Source organism: Microcebus murinus, chromosome 4 (assembly GCF_040939455.1).
Source record: "Microcebus murinus isolate Inina chromosome 4, M.murinus_Inina_mat1.0, whole genome shotgun sequence".
In the NCBI taxonomy this organism is placed as follows: domain Eukaryota; kingdom Metazoa; phylum Chordata; class Mammalia; order Primates; family Cheirogaleidae; genus Microcebus; species Microcebus murinus.
In genome coordinates this window covers 6,081,576-6,103,563 of record NC_134107.1, presented here as the reverse complement: position 1 = coordinate 6,103,563, position 21,988 = coordinate 6,081,576, and the positions used below count along the sequence as shown (strand labels likewise).

The following is a 21,988-nucleotide window of genomic DNA, read 5'->3' as shown; positions in this document are numbered from 1 at the left end:
CGCCTGTTTGCGTTGCCGTGAGGCTAAGTCCGTCCAAACCACGAAGGTGGCCCGCTCGTGCCCGGCTTGTTCCCGCGGGGATTACAGGCACACACTGGCTCTCGGCCATAATTCAGTCTGAATGGACCTGGGCCGCTCCCCGCCGCCCCGCCCATGGGACACTGCGCGGCTGGGACGTGGAGGGAGGAGGTGTCGGCTGCTTGGTAAGAACCGTGTGAGAAGTAGAACCCATGACAATGGAGGCTGGTGTGTCCCGTGCAGATCCTGTCTGGGTGCAAAGAACTCAGGCACGTCCCTCCGTGCGGAAGGGCCAGTTGCTGCACCTTGGGTCCCCTGTGCACAGCACCTCCTGGAGGAAGCAAGACTGCCTTTGGGTGGACGCCGCTACCTGTACCCAGCAGGTGGCCTGCTCTGAGTAGGAGGCCTCAGGCTGCCGGCCTGGCTGTGGGCAGGCTGAGCCACCTGGCTGTTGTGAGCAGGGACTCCAGGTCCCCGGGCGCCGTGGAGTCTGGGCAGGCCATGCCGGACAGGCACGATGCCCGCCGGAGCCTGGGGGGCAGGTGGAGGCTGAGCCCCGGCTGCCAGGCAGCAGGTGTGCCCCGGGCCGGGCAGGCAGGTGCCCTCTGTTTCTAGCCGAGGCTGGGCAACCGGACTCAGACGGGGCTGCTGGAGCCCGTGGCGGGCAGGCGGCTCCTCCTGGCCACCAGCGCCGCCTGGCACAGACACGGGCTAGCACGGGAGCCGCCGTGGGCGCAGACACACGGACTCGGCCTTGCCGGGCCCCCTGTCACCCACGGCAGGAGGCTGGCTCGTCACCGCGCAGCTCTGGGCCCCGGCGTGGGCCCGCGCTGCACGGGGGCCAGTCTCGACCTGGCCACGGGCTGACCGGCGCCTTCCTCCGCGGACAGGGAAGTGGTTTTCTTTCTCGCTGTCCTCGGCGTTCTCTGCCCGGTCTGCTTCCGCCGCTGGGACCGCTTCTGCCGGCGCCGGCCTTTCCTTAGCGACGCCCGTCTCCGTCTGACCCCGTTTGGGGCCAAGGAACCGACCTTACGGCCAAAGGGACCAGGCGCTGGGACGACGCCCTGGGCTCAGCGGGGTGACCCCTGACCCTGTCGCTCAAAAGGAGGGAGCCGGCCCTTGGGGAGGGGCTCTGGCTTCCCAAGACCCCTCAGGGTGGCGGGGGACACTGTCACCCGTGCCGTGTCTTGCAGGACATGACGCTAGGACCTCGTGAGCATAACATGGGTGCAACTCCCGCCGGCCAGACCTTCACCAAGTTTTGCCTCCTGGCCCCGTAGTTCCTGCCGTCCTGGTCTGGACACTTCAGTGATGACGAGGGGACACTTTGAGCCGAGGCCGGACACCAGTGTCATCGAGCTGGACGCCGTGGGCGCCACCTGGCCATCGCGGGCTCCTCTGCCATCAGTGAGGCCAAGGCGCTGGCTGGGGCAACAGGGAGTTGCCACCCGCTGTCACACCCAGTCTAGGGGCAAGGGTTCATGGGTGGGGGCCCCGGCGACAGGCCCTGCAAGGACTCGGATCCTTGGCAACCCAGAGCGGCGGTGCGGGCAGGCCCGGGCACGGGCGGCCTCACGACCGGCCGGGGAAGTGAGCGCCCTGCGCTTTTTGCTGAAATTTCTTCTCCCGTGTGGTGCCTGAACCCGGACAGGAGTTAACGACCCTTCCTTCCTGCGCGCTTCCTGCTCCTTTAACACCCGTCTCTCGGGCTGCGGGACAGAGAGGTCCCCGAGGGGGAACGCCCACAGCCGGAGACCCCGAGACCCGCGAGGCTTTGGGGGTGAGGCCTGTCATTTGCACGTGTCGGGGACACTCTTCGTTTCGGAAGCATGTGCGGGAAGGAGTGTGAGTGTCGTTGTCAAGCGGGCGTGGGGGCCGGGCGCGGTGGCTCACGCTGTAATCCCAGCACTCTGGGAGGCGGAGGCGGGCAGATTGCTCAAGGTCAGGAGTTCAAAACCAGCCTGAGCAAGGGCGAGACCCCGTCTCTACTAAAAAACAGAAAGAAATTAATTGGCCAAATAAAAATATAGAAAAAATTAGGCATGGTGGCGCATGCCTGTAGTCCCTGCTACTCGGGAGGCTGAGGCAGGAGGATTGCTTGAGCCCAGGAGTTTGAGGTTGCTGTGAGCTAGGCTGACGCCACGGCACTCACTCTAGCCTGGGCAACAGAGTGAGACTCTGTCTCAAAAAAAAAAAAAAAAAGACAGCAGGTGGGCTGTGCCGGGCTGTCATAAGACAGTCCTGACTTGGGGGGACCCGCTGTGGTCCTGGTGGGGGGCAGGGCCGCACCACCCGCTGGGGGAGTTCAGAGGGCTCTGACACCCCTTGGCCTCCGCCTGCTACACCTCGGCCTCGGCCGGGCCAACTCGGTTCCACCCAGGACGTAGGATTTTGAGCGAACTGTGCAGACGTTTAGGGACGGTCAGAGCTAATCGCCATAGGGTGGCTTGAATGTTCAGGGAGAGTGGCTCCGGCAGGCAGAATTTCTAAAATTCTCCCCTTTTCCCCACCAATGTCCTGCCCTGACCCCTGGTTCGCGGCAAATACGGAAAGATTCCTCCTTCGGAACCCCTGACTCGGGCTGCCACGCAGACACCCTGCGGAGCGAGGAGCCGGACACAGGAGGACAAACGCCGTGTGACACCACACATGGGGGCCAGAGCCGTCAAACCCACAGAGACAGACGGTGGGTGGGGGTGGGGAGGGGGCTGGGGCGGGGGAGGGGAGTCAGTGTTCCACGATGGAAAGTTCCGGAGGTGGGTGGTGGTGGTGTTGGCTGCACCAGGATGGGAATGTGCCTTACACCACGGAACCACGCACTGGAGAATGGCAGAGACGGTAAGTTTCGCGTCATGTGTGTTTTGCCAGAATTAAGAAATCGCTCCTCCAGGCAGGGAGATGGTCGGAGCCCGGTGTGGGGGCCCCAGTCGCCACCAGGGACAGAGGCGGTCTCCCTCCCTCCCGGCCCTCCCAGGAGCGCCCCCCCCCCAGTCTGGGCCCCACCCCCACCGCCATGTGGGGGGACGGCCCGGGCCCTCCCCTACGGATCCCGGCCGGCCGAGGGCAAGCGGCGGCAGGACAGGGGCCGAAGCAGGGTGTCCGTTGCCCTGGAGCCGCCATGGGCCTCTGCGTCACCAACAGCCCCTGCTCCGGAGGCGGCTCGAGTGGCGTGCCCGTCCTGCAGACGTCGGAAGGCGCCCGGCTCCAGGGGCTGGCAGCCCCGAGCTCTGAGGAGCAGAAGGGAGCGCAAGGCTGTTCCGGAATGTTCTAGAGGGGCCCAGGAGGCTGCTGTAGAATGCAGAGGGGCCAGGCAGGATGGCTGGGCAGGGAAGGGCCCGGATGGCTGGGGCAGAGCGAGCAGTGGGGTGACTGGAGGGGACAGGCAGGGGTGGTGTGGGGGCTTCCTGGCACAGGTCTGGGTCCGCCCTGTGCAGGGGTGCCTTGGGGTCCCCAAGGTGGGGGGACCCCAGAAGCACCCACCCCTCCTTGTTGGTGTTAGTGGAGATGCATTTGTGAGGCCGGGTCTTGGCGGGAGTCAGGGGAGGAAGTAGGGGTCCAGTGTGGGCCACAGAGTGGGGTGCATGCATGCTGGCCTGGATGCTTCCCAGCTGCACCCCCGGACAGCCCCCCACAGTGCTTCCTCTAGAGCACCCGCCTGGCAGACGCCTCCCGGGGGGCCGGGGCCCTGGGGCGAGGGTGGGGCGAGGGTGGGGCGAGAGTGGGGCGGGCAGGGGCCTACCGTGCGGCCGGGGCGTATTTGCCTTTGCGGTCCAAGCTGTGGCCGGAGCGGACGGCAAACCAGAGGAAGGCGCTGAGCAGCAAGGCGCACGCCTGGGGGCGGGAGGGAGGCGCTGGGCGGCAAGGCGCACGCCTGGGGGCCGGAGGGAGGCGCTGGGCGGCAAGGCGCACGCCTGGGGGCGGGAGGGAGGCGCTGGGCGGCAAGGCGCACGCCTGGAGGGGACAGGTCACCCCAGGCACCAGCACCTGCACCGGCTGATCGGGGAGGGGATCCCCGCCTCCCAGGGTGTCGGGGTGTCAGGCAGGGGCAGGAGGCAGGCAGGGGCACCCCCAGCCCACCTCCCTGGGCACCGGGGACCAGCCACGCTCAGGGCCGGGGTGAGGGAAGGGGTGAGGCGTACCGTGAGGGCCAGGCCGATGCCGCTCAGGGTGGAGAGGACTCTCCGGTACGGCCGCAGGTGGCTGCGGATGCCCTGCAGGCAGTCCTGGGGGGGCGGCAGGCATGGCACCCACCCCGACCAGCCTCCCCGCCCCCGCTCAGGCCAGTGGGGCCAGTGCCAGGGCCATGGGAAGAGAGGGTGCAGCACATTCCCAGGGGAACCCCTCAGGGCTCTGGGGAAAAGGCCACACCCAGTGGATGACACTGGCCTCCGTGGGGGCCCCGGGGGCTGCTGCCCCGCATGGCCGCCCTCAGCTCTAGTATTGGGGTATTGGGCCGCATGTCTGGCTCCGCGGCGAGAGGGTCTGACTCACTCTGGTCCCAGCACCCAGCCCAGGGACCAGAGGGTGCTGGCTGGCAGGGAGAGCAGGCGGAGGGTGTGGGGTGCCCCCACTGTCCTGGTTCCTGGCCCCATCCTGGGCTTCCAACGCTACCCCAGGGCCTGCGTCCGCGGGGAGCTGACGGCGTCTCTGAACCGCCCAGACGCCGACATTTAGTTTGGGGCAGGACTCTGGCATTCGGGGCAGTGTTTCCAGGACAGATCACCGTGTGTCCTAGGCTCCATGGTCTCCCCGTCCTCCCCGCCCCCCCGCAGGGCAGGCCTTCCTCCTGCCCAGCTGGCCCGCCCACCCAGGCAGTCCTCGGTCTGTGCCCGCCCCCGCCGTGTCCCCGCCATCTCGGGGTGCCCAAGGCAAGCCCGCACCCCTGTTTGCAGCTGGGGCCCTGGAGACCCTCCTTGTGAGGAGCAGGGTCCCCAACTCTCAGCCCCGCCCGGGCGCTGCTGGGCCCTGCTTTGTGCTGTCCCTGGCAGCCTCGAGCTGCACCAGGCCCGCCCCTTGCAGGCCCGAGCCGCCCCATCCTCCTCCTCTGTTCCTTGGAGGGCTGCCAGGCCCTCCTGCCAGGACAGGGGGTGGGTTGTTTCCAGGACGGCAGGCAGGGAGGGGCAGAGTGGGAGGGGGCACGGTAGCCAGGGAAGGGGGGGGTCCAGGCCTCAGGGAGGAAGGGCTTCCCTGCCTCTGGCCCCACCCCGCAGCCCATCATGGAGGTCTTGTAGCCACACCCGTCCCTGGCGACCCTCCAGCCTCAGTTCCCTTCCAGCTGCCTCTGGGGCCTGCGCCTCCCCCCTAGACCGAGCCGACCACCCTCGCTCTGTGGGCCCCCCTTTGCACTGAGGCCTAATCCGTGTGCTTCTAGAAGCTTCCGTGGGCCAGGTCTCCACTGGCCTTGGGCAGCCCCACCCGGAGGGGGTGACTCAGGGAGTGGAGCCCGGGGCCCGCGTCCGGCTTGGGGAAGGGCCTGGCCTGCCGAGCCCAGCCTGGCCGCCCGGCGGGTTCTGTGCGTGGCGAAGCCTTCACTGCCGCCCCCGATCCCACCGGAACCTTCCCTGAGCCCTTCGGCGGGCGGGCCCCCAGGGTCCAGGGAGGCCCACGGGTGGGAGGATGTCCCTGAGTCTCGGGGTGGGGCCCCACAGTGTCCGCCCCCAGGGACTGTCCCGCCAGCGTCCGGATGCCCCCACCCCACTTCTCACCTGTCTTGCGGCCGCCTCTCCCTGGCACAGGCCGGCCTCCGAGCGCCCCAGGAGGCCGAAAGGAGACCTCTTCCCGCAGCACAGGAACTGGGGGGCAGACGGGAGGGAGCACGACTCGCTCTGGCAACCCCGGGAGACGGGTGGGACTGATGGGGAAACTGAGGCGCCACAAGGATTAATGGCCTAGGTGGAGGCCAGGGCTGGGGCTCGGGGTGTGGCCGCTGCCTTTGCAGGGGGTGCCAGCCACCGGGCAGCCGGGCGGAGATACCCACTCATGGAGGATGCCCGCGGGCCGGGGGCTGGCGGTCCCCGGGGAAGGGCGTGTGCTTGCTCTAACTCTCAGCCGCCCACCTGGAAGTCCTCCCTGGTGTCTGACCGAGGGCCCTGTTGTCTTCCCACCGTGCCCCGTGGCCGGCCCTGCTGGGGCAGAGGCAGAAGGACGGCGCTCTCCGCCCCCGGCCCCGAGGGGCGGCGTGTTCCGCGCTTTGAGAAGCTCCTCCGGCCGGGCCGGGCCACTCACTCCGGGGCCATCCCGCGCCCATTCTCTGGATCCCGCCCACGCAGCAAGGCTGACCTGTGAGGGGAAGGCCAGCCCCCATGCTCACCGCGTCCTGGATGGCCGCTAGCTCCCGCTGCCGGGCGCGGGTCGCGGTCCTCAGGGCCCGGTCGTACAGCAGGTCGTAGGTGTCCAGCACGGCGTCCTCCACCTGCACCAAGAGTGGCACGGGGGGTCGGCGCTGGCGGGAGGCCCAGTGCCGCGTGGTCCCTGTGCCCCCGCCCCAGGCGGAGCCCCTGAGCGCGGAGCCCTGGCCCCTGGCGCGGCCGCGCCCCTGCCGCAGCGGTGAGTGCGGCCCCTGCTGCCCAGGCGCTCCTGCGGGACAAGGCAGAGACTTGTAGGGGTGTGGAGGGGGCGCCCTGCCGCCGTCCCCCCAGAAATGGGTGATGGGGCTGGGCCGGGGCCAGGACTTCAGCTCCCCCAAAGCCGGGGGGGTTCTAGATCTTTCCCCAGAGTAACCAGCTGCACCCCTGAAAACCCAGGCAGCTATACTCGGGGTCAGGCCTTTGACCAGGGGCGTTTTGGACAACTGAGTCAGAGCCAGGTGGATGGAGCCACTTGGGGGCAGGAGATAGAGGAGGAAGATGGGGACCCTGGCCCGCCACACTCTACCTTTTCTCCATAGCCCAGCCTCACTGGGACTGCACACCTCTGCCCCCAACCACCCTGCAGTGCCTTTGCTGTGCCACCCCACTCAAATGCCCACCCCCTGCCGAGAGTTACTCCTGCAGAGACACACTGGACTCTCACCTCCTCCAGGAAGGCTTCCCTGACTGCCCCAGGAGGTGCTGGTCTCCTGGCACAGGGCAAGGCCCTCTTAGAGCTCCCGCTGTTGCCTCCCTCCGACCCCCAAGCAGTGCAGGCAGCCAGGACCCCCTCAGGGGCTGTCCCCAAGGGCCACGTGGGAGACCTATGCCTGCTCCGCCACTCACACCTGCCCTCCAGAAAGGGGGCGGTGGACAGGCTCCAGCCAGCTCCGTCCAAGCCCAGATGTCCCGACAAGCTGTGCGGGCTTCCCGTGCCGAGCACGGCTCCTACAATAATGAATCCCTCGCTTCTGACGGCTAAGAAAGTCGGACGTGTCTCCGTCAGCCAGCCTCTGTGCCTGCCGCCGGGCAGAGGGACCAGCGCCAAGCTGGCCACAGCCACCATTGTGCCCAGGCCGGGCCCTCCCAGCTCAGCTTCCTTGAGGGGAGCTGGCCTGGCACGCATCCTCCTGGGGGTCCCGGGGAGGCTGGGGGTCCTAGAGAAGCCGGGCCAGGGCTGGCACGGGACCCCCACCCCTGCCAGCCCCTGCCGTGGCCCAGGGCAGACCGAGGTCCCCAGGGCTGTGGGCAAGCTGTCCTGTTGTCCGTGGCCTCAGCAGGAGTGGCCCTGCTAGCGGCAGAGGGTCCGCCCTGCCCAGCTCCCCACGGCCAGGCCCATCTGCCCCAAACCCCACAGCCTGGCCTGGGGGCTCCTGGGGGTGCTGGGGCTCCTGGGGGTGCTGGGGGGCCAGGCCTGCAGGTGATGCTTCCCCGCCCGCCTGTGTCCGGGTTCAGGGCTGTGGGAGGCTGAGGCCGGTTTCTCCCGAGGACGGGGGCGCCGGGGGCTGCCTGTTCGGCACTGAGGCTCTGAGCTTCACCAGTGCCCAGGGTGCCAGGGCTCACTGGTGCCGGGTCTCCAGTGCCCAAGGCCGGGCCGTCCCCGGGGAGCTGCCTGGACTAGGGGACTCCCTGTGCTCAGCATGGCACAGGCGGGCCCTGGGAGGCCCTGTGGGTGGCTGGTCTCTGTCCTGAGCCCGCAGGATGGCGGGCTGTCATCCAGCTCCAGACTGCGCCTGTCACCTCTCCCCCCACGCGGTGTGTAATCGGGCATGAATTATTCAGGGCAGCCGGGCGATCCATTTTCCCGATGCTGCCGTGTCTGGGGACGGAGGTTTGTGGCGGAGTGGCTCTCAGGCCGCAGGGAGAGCGTAATTAATAGCCCTCCAACCCCGGGTCAATCGCAGCCCGCGCCCGCCCTCCCGATCCTGAGTGGCAGCTGGGAAATCTCCTGAGCGGGGCTCCCCGGCAGGGTGGGGGGGACCCCAGTCTCGCCCGGGCTGGGGTCTGAGGCCACAGGGGTGGGGGGACGGCCTTCCCTTCCCCGCCGGCCTCAGCGCTGTACCCCGGCGAGTGGTCAGGGTCTCTCACGGGGTTGTGGAGGGAAACTGGGGCCCCCAGACCGCCCCTCCGGCTTCAGCACAGGCAGTTCTGGCCCCTGGGAGCCCGGGGCTGGAGCCTGCCTGGCTCTGGGGCCCTGGCTGGGGGGCACGAGGGGGTGTGCAGCCCCCACGCCCTGGGACCAGGTGCTCGCATCCAAGCTCGCGACAGCTCCAGAGTAGTCCCAGCTCACGGCGCCGACCCGGGGTGGGGTCCGAGGAAGCCTCCCCCCCACTGGCTCCCTCCCACCCTGCAGCCCCCCACCTCCCCCCAGGCAGGGATCCACGGCCTCTCTCAGAGATGAGGAAACTGAGGCCCAGGAAGGCTGAGCGACTTGCCCAAGGGAGCCCCGGAGAGGAGCCCCGACTTCGCCCCAGGCCCGGCCGCGCACACGCATCACGCCGGAAGTGAGGACCCACCGAGGGCCGATGGCAGCCCCGACGCCCCCCTGGGTCAGCCAGGACCTGGGAACCGACCCCCAAGGCCTGCGGGAGTGCTGGGGTGACGAGGACGCTGTGAGGGTGCCTGGGCTGGGACGGGGCCGGGGAGGGGCCTGGTGGGGTCCTGCTGCTCAGCCCCTTCCCCTCCTGGACAGCGGCTCCGTCCTGGGGCCCCTGGCGGCCCCCTCCCCCTGGAACCGTGGGTCCTGGGCTCAGAGTGAACACAGGGAGTGTTGGGGTGCGGGGAGAGGCCCGGACCAGCCCAGGGTACCCTGGCCACTGTCTTCACCTCGGCGACCCAGACCTCGAATGGCCCAGACCACCCCGTGTGGACAGGACAGGTGAGGCCCAAATGCTGACCCAGCCGGCTTGCCCCCCTCGAGACCGCTGGACCACCCCCCACAGCCACAGCCATCTTGCGGGGCCTTGGCCCCTCCAGGACCCTCTTGGCCACAGGAAACGGTCTTTGTCCCATCTGGTGTCGGCGGGTGACCCCCAAGCGAGGCTGGGGTGGGTGGGCCTTTGGGGCAGGGCTCGGGCAGGGAAGGGAGAAGAGGTGGTGGCCCCGGGCACCGGGCCGGTCACCTGGGAGCTGCTGACCCCTTCCCACCACCCACCCCTCTGGCCTCTCTGCAGCCCGGCACCCCTGCGCCCAGGCCGAGACCCCCACACCCAGGCAGAGACCCCCACACTCAGGCAGACACTCCCACACCCAGGCAGAGACCCCCACGCCCAGGCAGAGACCCCCACGCCCAGGCAGACACCCCCACACCCAGGCAGACACTCCCACACCCAGGCAGACACTCCCACGCCCAGGCAGAGACCCCCACGCCCAGGCAGAGACCCCCACGCCCAGGCAGAGACCCCCACGCCCAGGCAGACACCCCCACACCCAGGCAGACACTCCCACACCCAGGCAGACACTCCCACGCCCAGGCAGAGACCCCCACGCCCAGGCAGACACTCCCACGCCCAGGCAGAGACCCCCACGCCCAGGCAGACACTCCCACACCCAGGCAGACACCCCCACGCCCAGGCAGACACTCCCATGCCCAGGCAGACACTCCCACACCCAGGCAGAGATCCCCACGACCAGGCAGACACTCCCACACCCAGGGAGAGACCCCCACGCCCAGGCAGACACTCCCATGCCCAGGCAGACACTCCCACACCCAGGCAGACACTCCCACACCCAGGCAGACACTCCCTCGCCCAGGTAGAGACCCCCGCGCCCAGGTAGAGACCCCTGCGCCCAGGCAGAGACCCCCACACCCAGGCAGAGACCCCCATGTGCAGGCAGAGACTCTCGCACCCAGGCAGAGACGCCAAGCCCAGGCACAGACCCCCACACCCAGGCACAGATTGCCCCACGTGGTGGCTGCCCCCCACCATCGCCCCAAGCATGGACCCTAGCGGCTGCCCTGTGTCTGCCCCCTGCGTGGGGCCCCCCAGTGCAGGACGGGGACGACTGGCACTCACCTGGGTGGAGTTGCGGGACCCCCAGAAGGCCACCTGCACCAGGACGCAGAAGCCCAGGGCGAAGCTCAGGAAGGCCTGTGGGGGGTGCAGGGGGAGGGGAGGCGGGTCACTGCGTGTGGCAGGGCCACACCCCTGCCAGGAGGGCAGTCACCCTGGGGACGGAGCCCCCGCCCACTGGGCTGCTTCCAGTGCAGACACTGACCCAGGGAGCACCAAGCAGGGCCTCTCCCCTGTGCCCAGAACCCTTCTGGGAGAAGAAACCCCCACATCTGCAAGGCGAGGACACGGAGGTGGCTCCATTTGGTTTAATTTTTGGAGCAGACCCCGACCTGGGGCGCAGGTGGAGCCAGCGTGACCCCCGTCATGGTCAGTTCCCCGCCTTCCCTCCGCAGCCCTGCTGGGCCCTCACTCCTGCCGACAACCCGTGCCCGGTGCTGGGTCAGGAGTTCCCCGGCAGGGATGTCCCCGCACACGCCCACACGCAAGCCGGGGTCCCGCTCCTGAGACCCCCTTGCAGAGGCGCAGGAACTTTACACACGTGCCCCCCAACACACGCTGTGGACCATCTCAGAGGGTCACCCCAGACGAAGGGCCCTGGGGACATCCTCCTGCCTTGGTTTCATCTGCCACCTGCGTGCTGGGGACCCCAGGATATGGGTGTCCCCTGTGTCTCTTGCCAGAGCCCCGGGTGGTCACTCTGGCCCTAGCCACACGCCCCCACCGTCGCCCTGCCCTCCCCGAGAGCTCCAGGCGTTTCACATGATGTGGCCGGCAAGTGTCCCCCGGACTGTCCACAGACTAGCCGGTTTGTAAGCGGATTCTCCCAACCCGGGGACCTAACTCGGGGTGACACCCAGGAGAATGGATGGCCGACAGGGGACAGGGAGATGCCTGTGGACACAGAGGGGCCCACAGACACCGGCTGGGACAGGCTGGGACTGAGAAACAGTCCTCGCTGGGGAAGCTGAGCAAGAGGTGTGTCGGGAAGCCAGGCCCTCCCCAGTCCCCGCAGGGCTCTCCCGTGTCCCTACCTGTTTGGGGGATGCCTGAGGGCTGCCTTCTCCTCCCCTTCCTCCTCTTCTCTCTCCTCCCTACTTCCCTCCTCCCTCCCTCTCCCTCCTCTTTCCTTCTCTCCCCCTCCTCCTCCCCCTGCTCTTCCTCTCCTCCTCCTCCCCTTCCTCTTCTCCCTCCTCCCTCCCCTCCTCCTCCCTCCTCTTCTTCCTCTTCCCTACTTCCCTTCTCTTCCCCTTCCTCTGCCTCCTTCTCTTTCCCCTCTCCCTCCTTCTCCCCATCCTCCTCCCCATCCTCCTCTCCTTACTTCTCCCCTTCCTCCCCCTCTTCCTCCTCCTCCCCCTCTTCCTTCTCCTCCCCCTCTTCCTCCTCCTCCCCCTCTTCCTCCTCCTCCCCCTCTTCCTCCTCCTCCCCCTCTTCCTCCTCCTCCCCCTCTTCCTCCTCCTCCCCCTCTTCCTCCTCCTCCCCCTCTTCCTCCTCCTCCCCCTCTTCCTCCTCCTCCTCCCCTTCCTCCTCCCCTTCCTCCTCCCCTTCCTCCTCCTCCCCTCCCTCCTCCTCCCCACCTCCTTCTCCTCTCCCCCCTTCCTGCTCCTCCTTCTCCCTGCCTTCCTGCTCTCCTCCCCTTCTTCCTTCCATTCCTCCTCTTCCTCCTCCTCCTCTTCCTCTTCCTCCCCTCCTCCCCTCCCCCTCCCCCTCCCCCCTCTCCTGGCCCTCCCCGCTGGCCTGGCCACCGCCTTCCCCATCTGGAAGCCATCACTCAGCGCTGCCTCCCAGGCTGGAGGCCCTCAGCCAGCTCCAGAGACCAGCATTTTCCAGAAACCATTTCATTCCTCAGGAGGAAGAGAAGCATCCCTGCCTGCCCCCACCCCCGCCCCATCTCGCCCTGCCTAGGGTCCCGGCAGGGGACAGGACCCCCAGGCCTCCCAAGGTCTCCACTGTCTACACGGAAATAAGTAAACAGACACACAAACAAAAGGAAGGGGAGCTCCACCGTCCCAGCCCAGCCAGCTCCCCATTTCCTGTGCGAGAGGCCGGCTGGGGAGAGGCCGGGAGGGGGGAAGTGGGGCAGGAAGGGGCGGCGGTGGGGGGGGCAGTGGGCACTGGCATGTGGGAGAAAATCTTTCCACCCCCTGCTGCCCACCCTGGCCCTCCATGTACACACCGCACACACACGGGGACAGGCCAGGCCAACACGCATGCCACACCAGCACGGCCACAGGAACAGGTGAAGACAAGCCACATGGACACACACACATGCATGCACATGCATGCACACACGCACATGCATGTAGACACATGCACACACACATAAACACGCGCACACGCACACACACATGCACACCCACACACAGTTGTGCAGGCAGCTTAGCGGAGCAGGCATCTGTGGTGGGGTCTCCAGGCGCCTGCGGTGGGTGTGCTGGCCTCACCATCAGGCTGACCAAGGGCATGGGGTGCAGGGGGGAGGGGTGCCAGAGCCCAGCCATCTGGGACTGGAGAGCCCTCGGTACCCCAGCCCTGCACAGGTGTCCAGCTGGGGGCTCCCCAGCTGCTCTAGAAGCCCAACCTGCATAACGATCACCTGGCCCTGAGGCTGGCGGGGACACAGAATCAGACCCGCCTGGGCCACAGATCAGGGTGCTGAGCTGACTTGTGCCCGGGGCAGGGTGGACTGAGACAGGGACGAGAGCCGGGCCCAGCGCCATCTCCAGCTGCTCCCTGCGTGGCCTCAAGCCCAGCTCCACGGCGGCCCCTGGTGGCCAGTGCTGCAGGCCCTGTGCGGTTCTCTCCAGGCCGCCCCGGAGCCCTTGGCCTGGCCCTGCTGCCGCCTGGTCTGTCCAGGTGTCCCTTCGCAGGCCACACGCCTTCTTGGGGGGACAGGCCATGTCTACCCTGTCCTCTCCCCAGTGGGGCGTCCTACCCAGCCCTGAAGCCACACTGCACAGGCCGGGGTTTCAGTGCCCACCCAGGCCAGCAGGTCCCTGCTCACGCCCCTTCTCCCTCCCGGAGCAGGAGCCCCGGTTGGCACTGAAGTTTCAGGGTCTTCTCTGCTCCACCTGGGCCCACCCAGGGCCCCTGGCTTCAGCAGCAGCCTCAGGAGGTGACTCTGGCCCTACCCTTGGTGATGTTTACAACCCAGGAGTCATTCAACAAGCATTTGCTGAATCCCCAGGTGGGCTGAAAGCCCTGCCAATACTGGGGCCCTGGGAGGCTCTGCCCTCGAGGGTCCCCAGAATGGTCTGGCCTCTGGGCCACCAGGGAACCAAAGCCCCTAGCACAAGCTCCCCATGGCCTCTGACCCCGTGGCACCATGCATGAGGCTGGGGTGGGGAGGGGGCACACAGGGAATGCAGGGACATGCAGAGGATGATGCCCGGGGTGCAGAGGATGTAGGAGATGCAGGGACACGCAGGGGATGTAGGGACCTGCAGGGGATGAAGGGGGAGCAGGGACATGCAGGGGATGAAGGGGGAGCAGGGACATGCAGGGGATGAAGGGGGAGCAGGGACATGCAGGGGATGCAGGGGGTACAGGGGGTACAGGGACATGCAGGAATATGCAGGGGGTGTAGGGACATGCAGGGGATGCAAGGACATGCAGGGGGTGCAGGGGATACAGGGACATGTAGGGGGAACAGGGACATGCAGGGGATGCAGGGACATGCAGGGGGTGCAGGGGATACAGGGACATGCAGGGGGAACAGGGACATGCAGGGGATGCAGGGACATGCAAGGGGTGCAGGGGATACAGGGACACTCAGGGGATGCAGGGACTTGCAGGGGGTGCAAGGACATGCAGGGAGTGCAGGGACATGCAGGGGGTGCAGGGACATTCAGGGACATGCAGGGGGTGCAGGGACATGCAGGGGGTGCAGGGACATGCAGGGGATGCAGGGACATGCAGGGGGTGCAGGGACATGCAGGGGGTGCAGGGACATGCAGGGGATGCAGGGACATTCAGGGACATGCAGGGGGTGCAGGGACATTCAGGGACATGCAGGGGGTGCAGGGACATGCAGGGGATGCAGGGACATGCAGGGGGTGCAGGGACATGCAGGGGGTGCAGGGACATGCAGGAGATGCAGGGACATGCAGGGGATGCAGGGGGTGCAGGGACATGCAGGGGATGCAGGGACATGCAGGGGGTGCAGGGGATACAGGGACACTCAGGGGATGCAGGGACATGCAGGGGATGCAGGGACATGCAGGGGGTGCAGGGACATGCAGGGGATGCAGGGACATGCAGGGGATGCAGGGACATGAAGGGGGTACAGGGACATGCAGGGAGTGCAGGGACATGCAGAGACATGCAGGGGGTGCAGGGACATGCAGAGACATGCAGGGGGTGCAGGGACATGCAGGAGATGCAGGGACATGCAGGGGATGCAGGGACATGCAGGGGATGCAGGGACATGCAGGGAGTGCAGGGACATGCAGGGAGTGCAGGGACATGCAGAGACATGCAGGGGGTGCAGGGACACTCAGGGGATGCAGGGACACGTAGGGGGTACAGGGACATGCAGGGAGTGCAGGGACATGCAGGGGGTACAGGGACATGCAGGGAGTGCAGGGACATGCAGGGGGTACAGGGACATGCAGGGAGTGCAGGGACATGCAGGGACATGCAGGGGGTACAGGGACATGCAGGGGGTACAGGGACATACAGGGAGTGCAGGGACATGCAGGGACATGCAGGGGGTACAGGGACATGCAGGGAGTGCAGGGACATGTAGGGACATGCAGGGGGTACAGGGACATGCAGGGAGTGCAGGGACATGCAGGGTGTGCAGGGACATGCAGGAGGTACAGGGACATGCAGGGAGTGCAGGGACATGCAGGGACATGCAGGGGGTACAGGGACATGCAGGGTGTGCAGGGACATGCAGGAGGTACAGGGACATGCAGGGAGTGCAGGGACATGCAGGGACATGCAGGGGGTACAGGGACATGCAGAGACATGCAGGGGGTGCAGGGACATGCAGGGGGTGCAGGGACATGCAGGGACATGCAGGGGGTACAGGGACATGCAGGGAGTGCAGGGACATGTAGGGACATGCAGGGGGTACAGGGACATGCAGGGAGTGCAGGGACATGCAGGGTGTGCAGGGACATGCAGGAGGTACAGGGACATGCAGGGAGTGCAGGGACATGCAGGGACATGCAGGGGGTACAGGGACATGCAGGGTGTGCAGGGACATGCAGGAGGTACAGGGACATGCAGGGAGTGCAGGGACATGCAGGGACATGCAGGGAGTGCAGGGACATGCAGAGACATGCAGGGGGTGCAGGGACATGCAGGGGGTGCAGGGACATGCAGGGACATGCAGGGGGTGCAGGGACATGCAGGGGGTGCAGGGACATGCAGGGGATGCAGGGACATGCAGGGGATGCAGGGACATGCAGGCGGTACAGGGACATGCAGGGGATGCAGGGACATTCAGGGACATGCAGGGGGTGCAGGGACATGCAGGGGGTACAGGGACATGCAGGGAGTGCAGGGACATGCAGGGGGTGCAGGGACATGCAGGGGGTACAGGGACATGCAGGGGGTGCAGGGACATGCAGGGACATGCAGGGGGTGCAAGGACATGCAGGGGATGGAGGGACATTCAGGGGGTGCAGGGACATGCAGGGACATGCAAGGACATGCAGGGGGTGCAGGGACATGCAGGGGGTGCAGGGACATGCAGGGGATGCAGGGACATGTAGGGGGTGCAGGGACATGCAGGGACATGCAGGGACATGCAGGGGGTGCAGGGACATGCAGGGGGTGCAGGGACATGCAGGGGATGCAGGGACATGTAGGGGGTGCGGGACATTCAGGGACATGCAGGGGGTGCAGGGACATTCAGGGGGTGCAGGGACATGCAGGGACATGCAGGGGGTGCAGGGACATGCAGGGGGTGCAGGAACATGCAGGGGGTGCGGGACATTCAGGGACATGCAGGGGGTGCAGGGACATTCAGGGATATGCAGGGACATGCAGGGGGTGCAGGGACATGCAGGGGGTGCGGGACATTCAGGGACATGCAGGGGGTGCGGGACATTCAGGGACATGCAGGGACATGCAGGGGGTGCAGGGACATGCAGGGGATGCAGGGACATGCAGGGGGTGCAGGGACATGCAGGGGGTGCAGGGACATGCAGGGGATGCAGGGACATGCAGGGGGTGCAGGGACATTCAGGGACATGCAGGGGGTGCAGGGACATGCAGGGGATGCAGGGACATGCAGGGGGTGCAGGGACATGCAGGGGGTGCGGGACATTCAGGGACATGCAGGGGGGTGCAGGGGATGCAGGGACATGCAGGGGATGCAGGGACATGCAGGGGGTGCAGGGACATTCAGGGACATGCAGGGGATGCAGGGACATGCAGGGGGTGCAGGGACATGCAGGGGGTGCGGGACATTCAGGGACATGCAGGGGGTGCGGGACATTCAGGGACATGCAGGGGGTGCAGGGACATTCAGGGGGTGCAGGGACATGCAGGGACATGCAGGGGGTGCAGGGACATGCAGGGGATGCAGGGACATGCAGGGGGTGCAGGGACACGCAGGGGATGCAGGGACATGCAGGGGGTGCAGGGACACGCAGGGGATGCAGGGACATGCAGAGAGTGCAGGGGATGCAGGGACATGCAGGGGGTGCAGGGACATGCAGGGGATGCAGGGACATGCAGGGGGTGCAGGGACACGCAGGGGATGCAGGGACATGCAGAGAGTGCAGGGGATGCAGGGACACTCAGGGGATGCAGGGACACGCAGGGAATGCAGGGACATGCAGCGACATGCAGGGGGTACAGGGACATGCAGGGGGTGCAGGGACATTCAGGGACATGCAGGGGGTGCAAGGACATGCAGGGACACGCAGGGAGTGCAGGGACACGCAGGGGGTGCAGGGACACGCAGGGGGTGCAGGGACACGCAGGGGGTGCAGGGACACGCAGGGGTGTAGGGGCAAGGTCTCTAGGAGTGGAGGGTTGGAGGCTGGAGAGAGATGACCTCAAGGCTGGAATGGAGGGGGGAGGCTGGAGGGTCAGCAGGGAGCCCAGGGCACCAGGTAGAGGAGAGGGGTGGTCCCAGCAGGGTGGGCCTGTGGGGTCTGGGTGGCCATCGAGGCCAGCAGAAACCATGACGGGAGCCCAGGTGGAAGAGCAGGTCTGTGGGCCATGAGGGCCACGTCCATGGGTCCAAGGTCAAGGAGCCTGTGGGGCGTCGGGATGGGGAGTCCCTAGGAGCTGGGGAGCCAGGCTGGTGCTCAGCAAAAGGGGTTTCCCTTGCCTGGCCTGGCGTCCTGACAAAAGCAGGTTCACCCAAAGCCCAAGTCAGACCCTCCCAGGGCTTGGAAGTGGCTGTCAGTGTGTGGACCATGGGGTTAGGTAGGGCCTGGTGGGTGGCCTAGGCTGCGAGAGGGAGGGGCCAGGCTGGCCGAGGAAGGGGCCCAGGTTGCCCAGGGGAAGGGCCCAGGCTGGCCAGGGGGAGGGCTCAGGCTGGCCAGGGGAAGGGCCCAGGCTGGCCAGGGGGAGGGCCCAGGCTGGCCAGGGGGAGGGCCCAGGCTGGCCAGGGGGAGGGCCCAGGCTGGCCAGGGGGAGGGCCCAGGCTGGCCAGGGGGAGGGCCTAGGCTGGCCAGGGGGAGGGCGCAGGCTGGCCAGGGGAAGGGCCCAGGCTGCCCAGGGAGAGGGCCCAGTCTGGCCAGGGGAAGGGCCCAGGCTGGCCAGGGGGAGGGCCCAGGCTGGCCAGGGGAAGGGCCCAGGCTGGCCAGGGGGAGGGCCCAGGCTGGCCAGGGGGAGGGCTCAGGCTGGCCAGGGAGAGGGCCCAGGCTGGCCAGGGGGAGGGCCCAGGCTGGCCAGGGGGAGGGCCCAGGCTGGCCAGGGGGAGGGCCCAGGCTGGCCAGGGGGAGGGCCCAGGTTGGCCAGGGGGAGGGCCCAGGTTGGCCAGGGGGAGGGGCCTGGCTGGACAGCATCCATGGGCCCATGTTTCTGTCTGGACACTTCAGGGGTGGGGTCTGCAGGCTCCTGGGGTCACAGCCCTGCCAGCTCTTGGTCCCTTCCTGGGGGCACTGGGGGCACAGAGGACTTACCCCGGCCATGAGGCCCTGGGCCTCCCTCACGGTGGCTGCGGTGCTGAGCACGGCCCCCAGGCTCAGGAGGCCTGCCAGGCTCATTCCCACGTAGAAGGCTGGTGGGAGGCGGGGAGGGGGTCAGGGGCGCCAGGACAGGCCCGGCCACTCAGGGGCTGGGTCTGAAATGCCACATGGGCGTCACGGGCAGGGCTGGACTTCTGGGGAGGCTCTGGGCCACGGGTCCCTCAGACATGGGGCCCCCACCTCCTTCCTGTGCTGCTCAGAGGGAGGGGCCACCCCTCCCCTACTGCCCGCCCTGCCCTCCCCGCCTCCTGAGCTATCTTGGAAGCCACAGGCCCCCATTCTCTAGTGACAAGTGGCCTCTGGGCTGTAATCTTATCAGTCCAGACTGGCCCTGGGACTGGGGAAGGGCAGTGGGTTACAAGGCAGCAGGGCCCCTGGGGCTGGGGCTGCCTGTGGGACCCTGGGTGCAGCTTTCCCACCCCACCTCCCGGCCACCCCCCTCCTAGACCCCCTGAGCTCCCCACCTCCCGGCCACCCCCCCCCAGACCCCCTGAGCTCCCCACCTCCTGGCTGCCACCCCCCCAGACCCCCTGAGCTCCCCACCTCCCGGCCACCCCACCAGACCCCCTGAGCTCCCCACCTCCCGGCCACCCCCCCCAGACCCCCTGAGCTCCCCACCTCCTGGCTGCCACCCCCCCAGACCCCCTGAGCTCCCCACCTCCCAGCCACCCCCCCAGACCCCCTGAGCTCCCCACCTCCTGGCTGCCACTCCCCCCACCAGACCCCCTGAGCTCCTGCCTGAGGCCCCCGCTGGCTCCACCACCCCCTCCCTAATGAGGCCTCTTTGCTCCTGCCCAGCAGCCTCCCGCAGGCCCTGGGCCTCCCCAGCACCCTCCACCCTCGCTGAGCCCCAGCAGCCCAGGTGCTCGGTGGGGAGTCAGCCCTTTCCGCAGACCCCAGAGCCTGGCCCCAGGCCCCGGCCTCTGACCGAGGACCCTGCTGGACACACCCTCCCTGTGCCCACGCCGTTGTGGGGCAGAGACCCGGGGCAGGAGGACAGAACCGGGCCCCCGGGCTGTGCCCAGTGGAGCCAGGACTCCAGGGCAGCCCGTCCCTGTCCCAACCGTTCCCCGGTTGCTGCCCAAGGCCCGGCTGCACCCCAGGCCCCTCCCCAGCCGCCCCGACCGGCCGGGACCTCACCTACCCCAGCGGTGCACGGTCTCGTACGGGTTCCTCTCCAAGGTCGCGCGGCTGATGGCAGCCAAGGGGGCCCCAAAGTAGGTGAGAGCCGCCACGGTGGCCACAGACAGGCCCAGCAGCTGCGGGCGGGGCAGACTCAGGGGCACAGGCCGGACGCAGGGGCGGAAGGCGAGGCCTGAGGGGTCAGCGTCTGGGACTCCCGGGTCCCCCAGCCAGCCTCCCTCCAGCCTCCTGGTCTCTTGCGGGGCAGGCTCCGCTGCAGGGGGTTCTGGGTGTTTCTGGGGTGGTCCCCGGGAGGCCTCCACCCCAGCCACCCACCACACACACACGCGCACACATGTGCACAGACACATGGACAAGCATGCACTCACACACTCACTGCCCTTCTCCCTACAGAGCGAGGGGAGGAGTGGGCCCTCCCCAGCCTGTGAGAGTTCCCCGGGCAGGAAGCGGGGAGCCCTGGGGCCCCACAGGCAGCACCCTCCACCCCGCTCACCAGCCACCGAGCCCTGGGCTAACTCAGGCCCCCTCCTGGCCCGACACTGCCCTCGGGGACAGACGCTGCCCACAGGGTGCCCTGTCCAAATGGCCACAGCCTGCCGCCATCTGCCACCAGGGGCACCGGGCACATGTCTGCCGGACAGTGGGGCTGGCGCGTGTGTGTAGGAGGCATGATCACAGTGCCGGTGGCCTGGTGGCCCAGAGACACCCAGCCCCAGCCCTCACCCCTTTCCACCCGCACCCCCTGCCCCTCCTGCCCGACCCACTTGTTACCAAGACAAGGAGGCTGGTGACCAGCATCTGGCACTTGGCAGCCCTGACTCGCCCGCGAGGCCCCATGGTGGCCCCTCTCCCCGCCTCTCCTCTGCAGCTGTGGTTTGCAGCTGGGCAAGGGCCTCAGACCTCAGCTGCCGGCCCAGGAGGCTGCATCCGCCCGCCTGGGTCTCCGCGTCAACGTGCCCCTGGAACCGAGCCGCCGTGCCCCGGAAGGAGGGCAGGCAGGAAGGGGAGGGGTGGTGAGGCCAGCTCCCACCACCCCTGCCGCCCCAGCCTGGCCCGGGACACCAGGGCATTCGCTGACACCTGAGGCCTCTCCCAGGAGGGCCTTGTTCCTGTTGTGGCCACAGAGCACAGCGCTGGGAGCAGACGGGGCAGGTGCAGGGGTGGGGTGTGGGAGGGGACAGCGCCTGGGCAGGGGGTGAGCTCCCCGTCAGTGGGGTGTGCACGCGGGGACTGGACCCCAGAGAGTCCCTGCCTGGGGGTGTGATCCTGGAGGCATCTGGGAGACGGAGTCTAATCCCAACATGTTCTTATGAAATACCATTTGAAATGTTCCGTGACAAGTAAATGTTTGGAAAGGCGATTCAATTTTTAATGCCTTAGCGGCATAAATGGGTGATTTGCAGCAGGGCCGTCCTGGGCTGGACTTGCTCCCTCTTCGGACCCCTTACAATTCGGGGTCCCCCCTGGACACAGGGGACCTCAGCTGGGGAGGAGGAGGCCCCCGAGGCCATGGCAACCCCTCGGCCTTCTAGAAGCCAGCGGAAAGCCCGCCGCTGGAGGGACTGCTCAGGCCACTCCTCCATCCCCTGCCGCACAGAGGGGCATCCGGGACCCGCGTCCGCCCCCCATCTTCGAGCTGCCCCCCTGCAGCTCCGGCCCCAGGGATTCCCACCTGACGCCGGTGGTGTCACCCAGGGGGAGGACCCGGGCCCAGCCCAGGTGTGGCCCAGGCAGGGCTTGGGTGTGAACCGGGGCGGCAGCAGCGGGAGTCGGGTCTCTGGCTCATCACCCTGGGCGTGCCAGTGCTCCCGTGTCCGGCGCAGCCTGGGGACCGCCCTTCTCCAGCCTTGGGACAAGGGGCCTCCAAGTGCCACCCTGGCATCCTCCCGGCACCTGCTGGGCACCTGTCGAGCACCAGCCCTTCGGACAGGGGCCTCGCTTGTCATCGCAGAGTGGCAGCAGGGCTCCCGACAGGCGGGCGGGCAGCCCAGCCCCGCGGAGGCCAGGGCTGACCACGTCCCTCTCCCCCCGTGCCCGCGGCGGGCAGGGCGCCTGGCGTGTCTGGGCGCATGCACCGCGGCCCTGTGGACCCCCCTTCCTGCAAGAGGAAGGGCCTCTTGCAGAGGAGAGGCTGAGCCACCCGCCGCCCACCTGCCCCGGCCGCCCGGGGCTGCCCACGCGCTCCATCTGCAGTGCAGGCCGCGGGAGCCAGGAGGGCGCCTACGGCAGCAGGGTCAGGCCTGAGGGGCGGGCGGGACACAGATGCCGAGCCCCACCCCCCACGGCCATGTCCTGAGGGTCAGGCCTGGGC

At 67.9% G+C, this 21,988-nt stretch overlaps 1 protein-coding gene across 3 annotated transcripts; it reads right to left on the bottom strand.

Annotated features, from left to right (window-relative positions):
- Positions 1 to 3,238: 3,238 nt before the first annotated feature.
- TSPAN32 (tetraspanin 32) lies at positions 3,239 to 20,637 on the bottom strand. Of its 3 annotated transcripts, XM_076001243.1 has the most exons (9): positions 20,449 to 20,637; positions 19,679 to 19,793; positions 18,469 to 18,566; positions 10,382 to 10,456; positions 6,329 to 6,430; positions 5,724 to 5,810; positions 4,158 to 4,241; positions 3,758 to 3,849; positions 3,239 to 3,337 (listed from the first exon to the last, which is right to left on the bottom strand). In XM_076001243.1, exons 1-9 carry the CDS (start codon positions 20,512 to 20,514, stop codon positions 3,286 to 3,288), a joined length of 771 nt encoding a protein of 256 aa, XP_075857358.1. In that variant the 5' UTR covers positions 20,515 to 20,637; the 3' UTR covers positions 3,239 to 3,285. The 3 variants fall into 3 exon arrangements, with proteins under 3 accessions (XP_075857358.1, XP_075857357.1, XP_012612834.3); XM_076001242.1 differs by lacking the exons at positions 3,239 to 3,337; positions 3,758 to 3,849; positions 4,158 to 4,241 and adding an exon at positions 4,285 to 4,665 and having other exon boundaries at positions 20,442 to 20,637; XM_012757380.3 differs by lacking the exons at positions 3,239 to 3,337; positions 3,758 to 3,849; positions 4,158 to 4,241 and adding an exon at positions 4,370 to 4,665.
- Between the last annotated feature and the right edge of the window lie 1,351 nt (positions 20,638 to 21,988).

Bases quoted from the DNA above. Each gene is read 5' to 3' on its own strand.
- TSPAN32 (XM_076001242.1), bottom strand. From the start codon at position 20,514: ATGGGGCCTCGCGGGCGAGTCAGGGCTGCCAAGTGCCAGATGCTGGTC. The intron at 19,794-20,441 runs GTGGGTCGGGCA...CCCCGCCCGCAG, and splicing joins CCTCCTTGTCTTGGTAACAA to CTGCTGGGCCTGTCTGTGGC. The intron at 6,431-10,381 runs GTGAGTGCCAGT...CTCTTGGTGCAG, and splicing joins GGTCCCGCAACTCCACCCAG to GTGGAGGACGCCGTGCTGGA.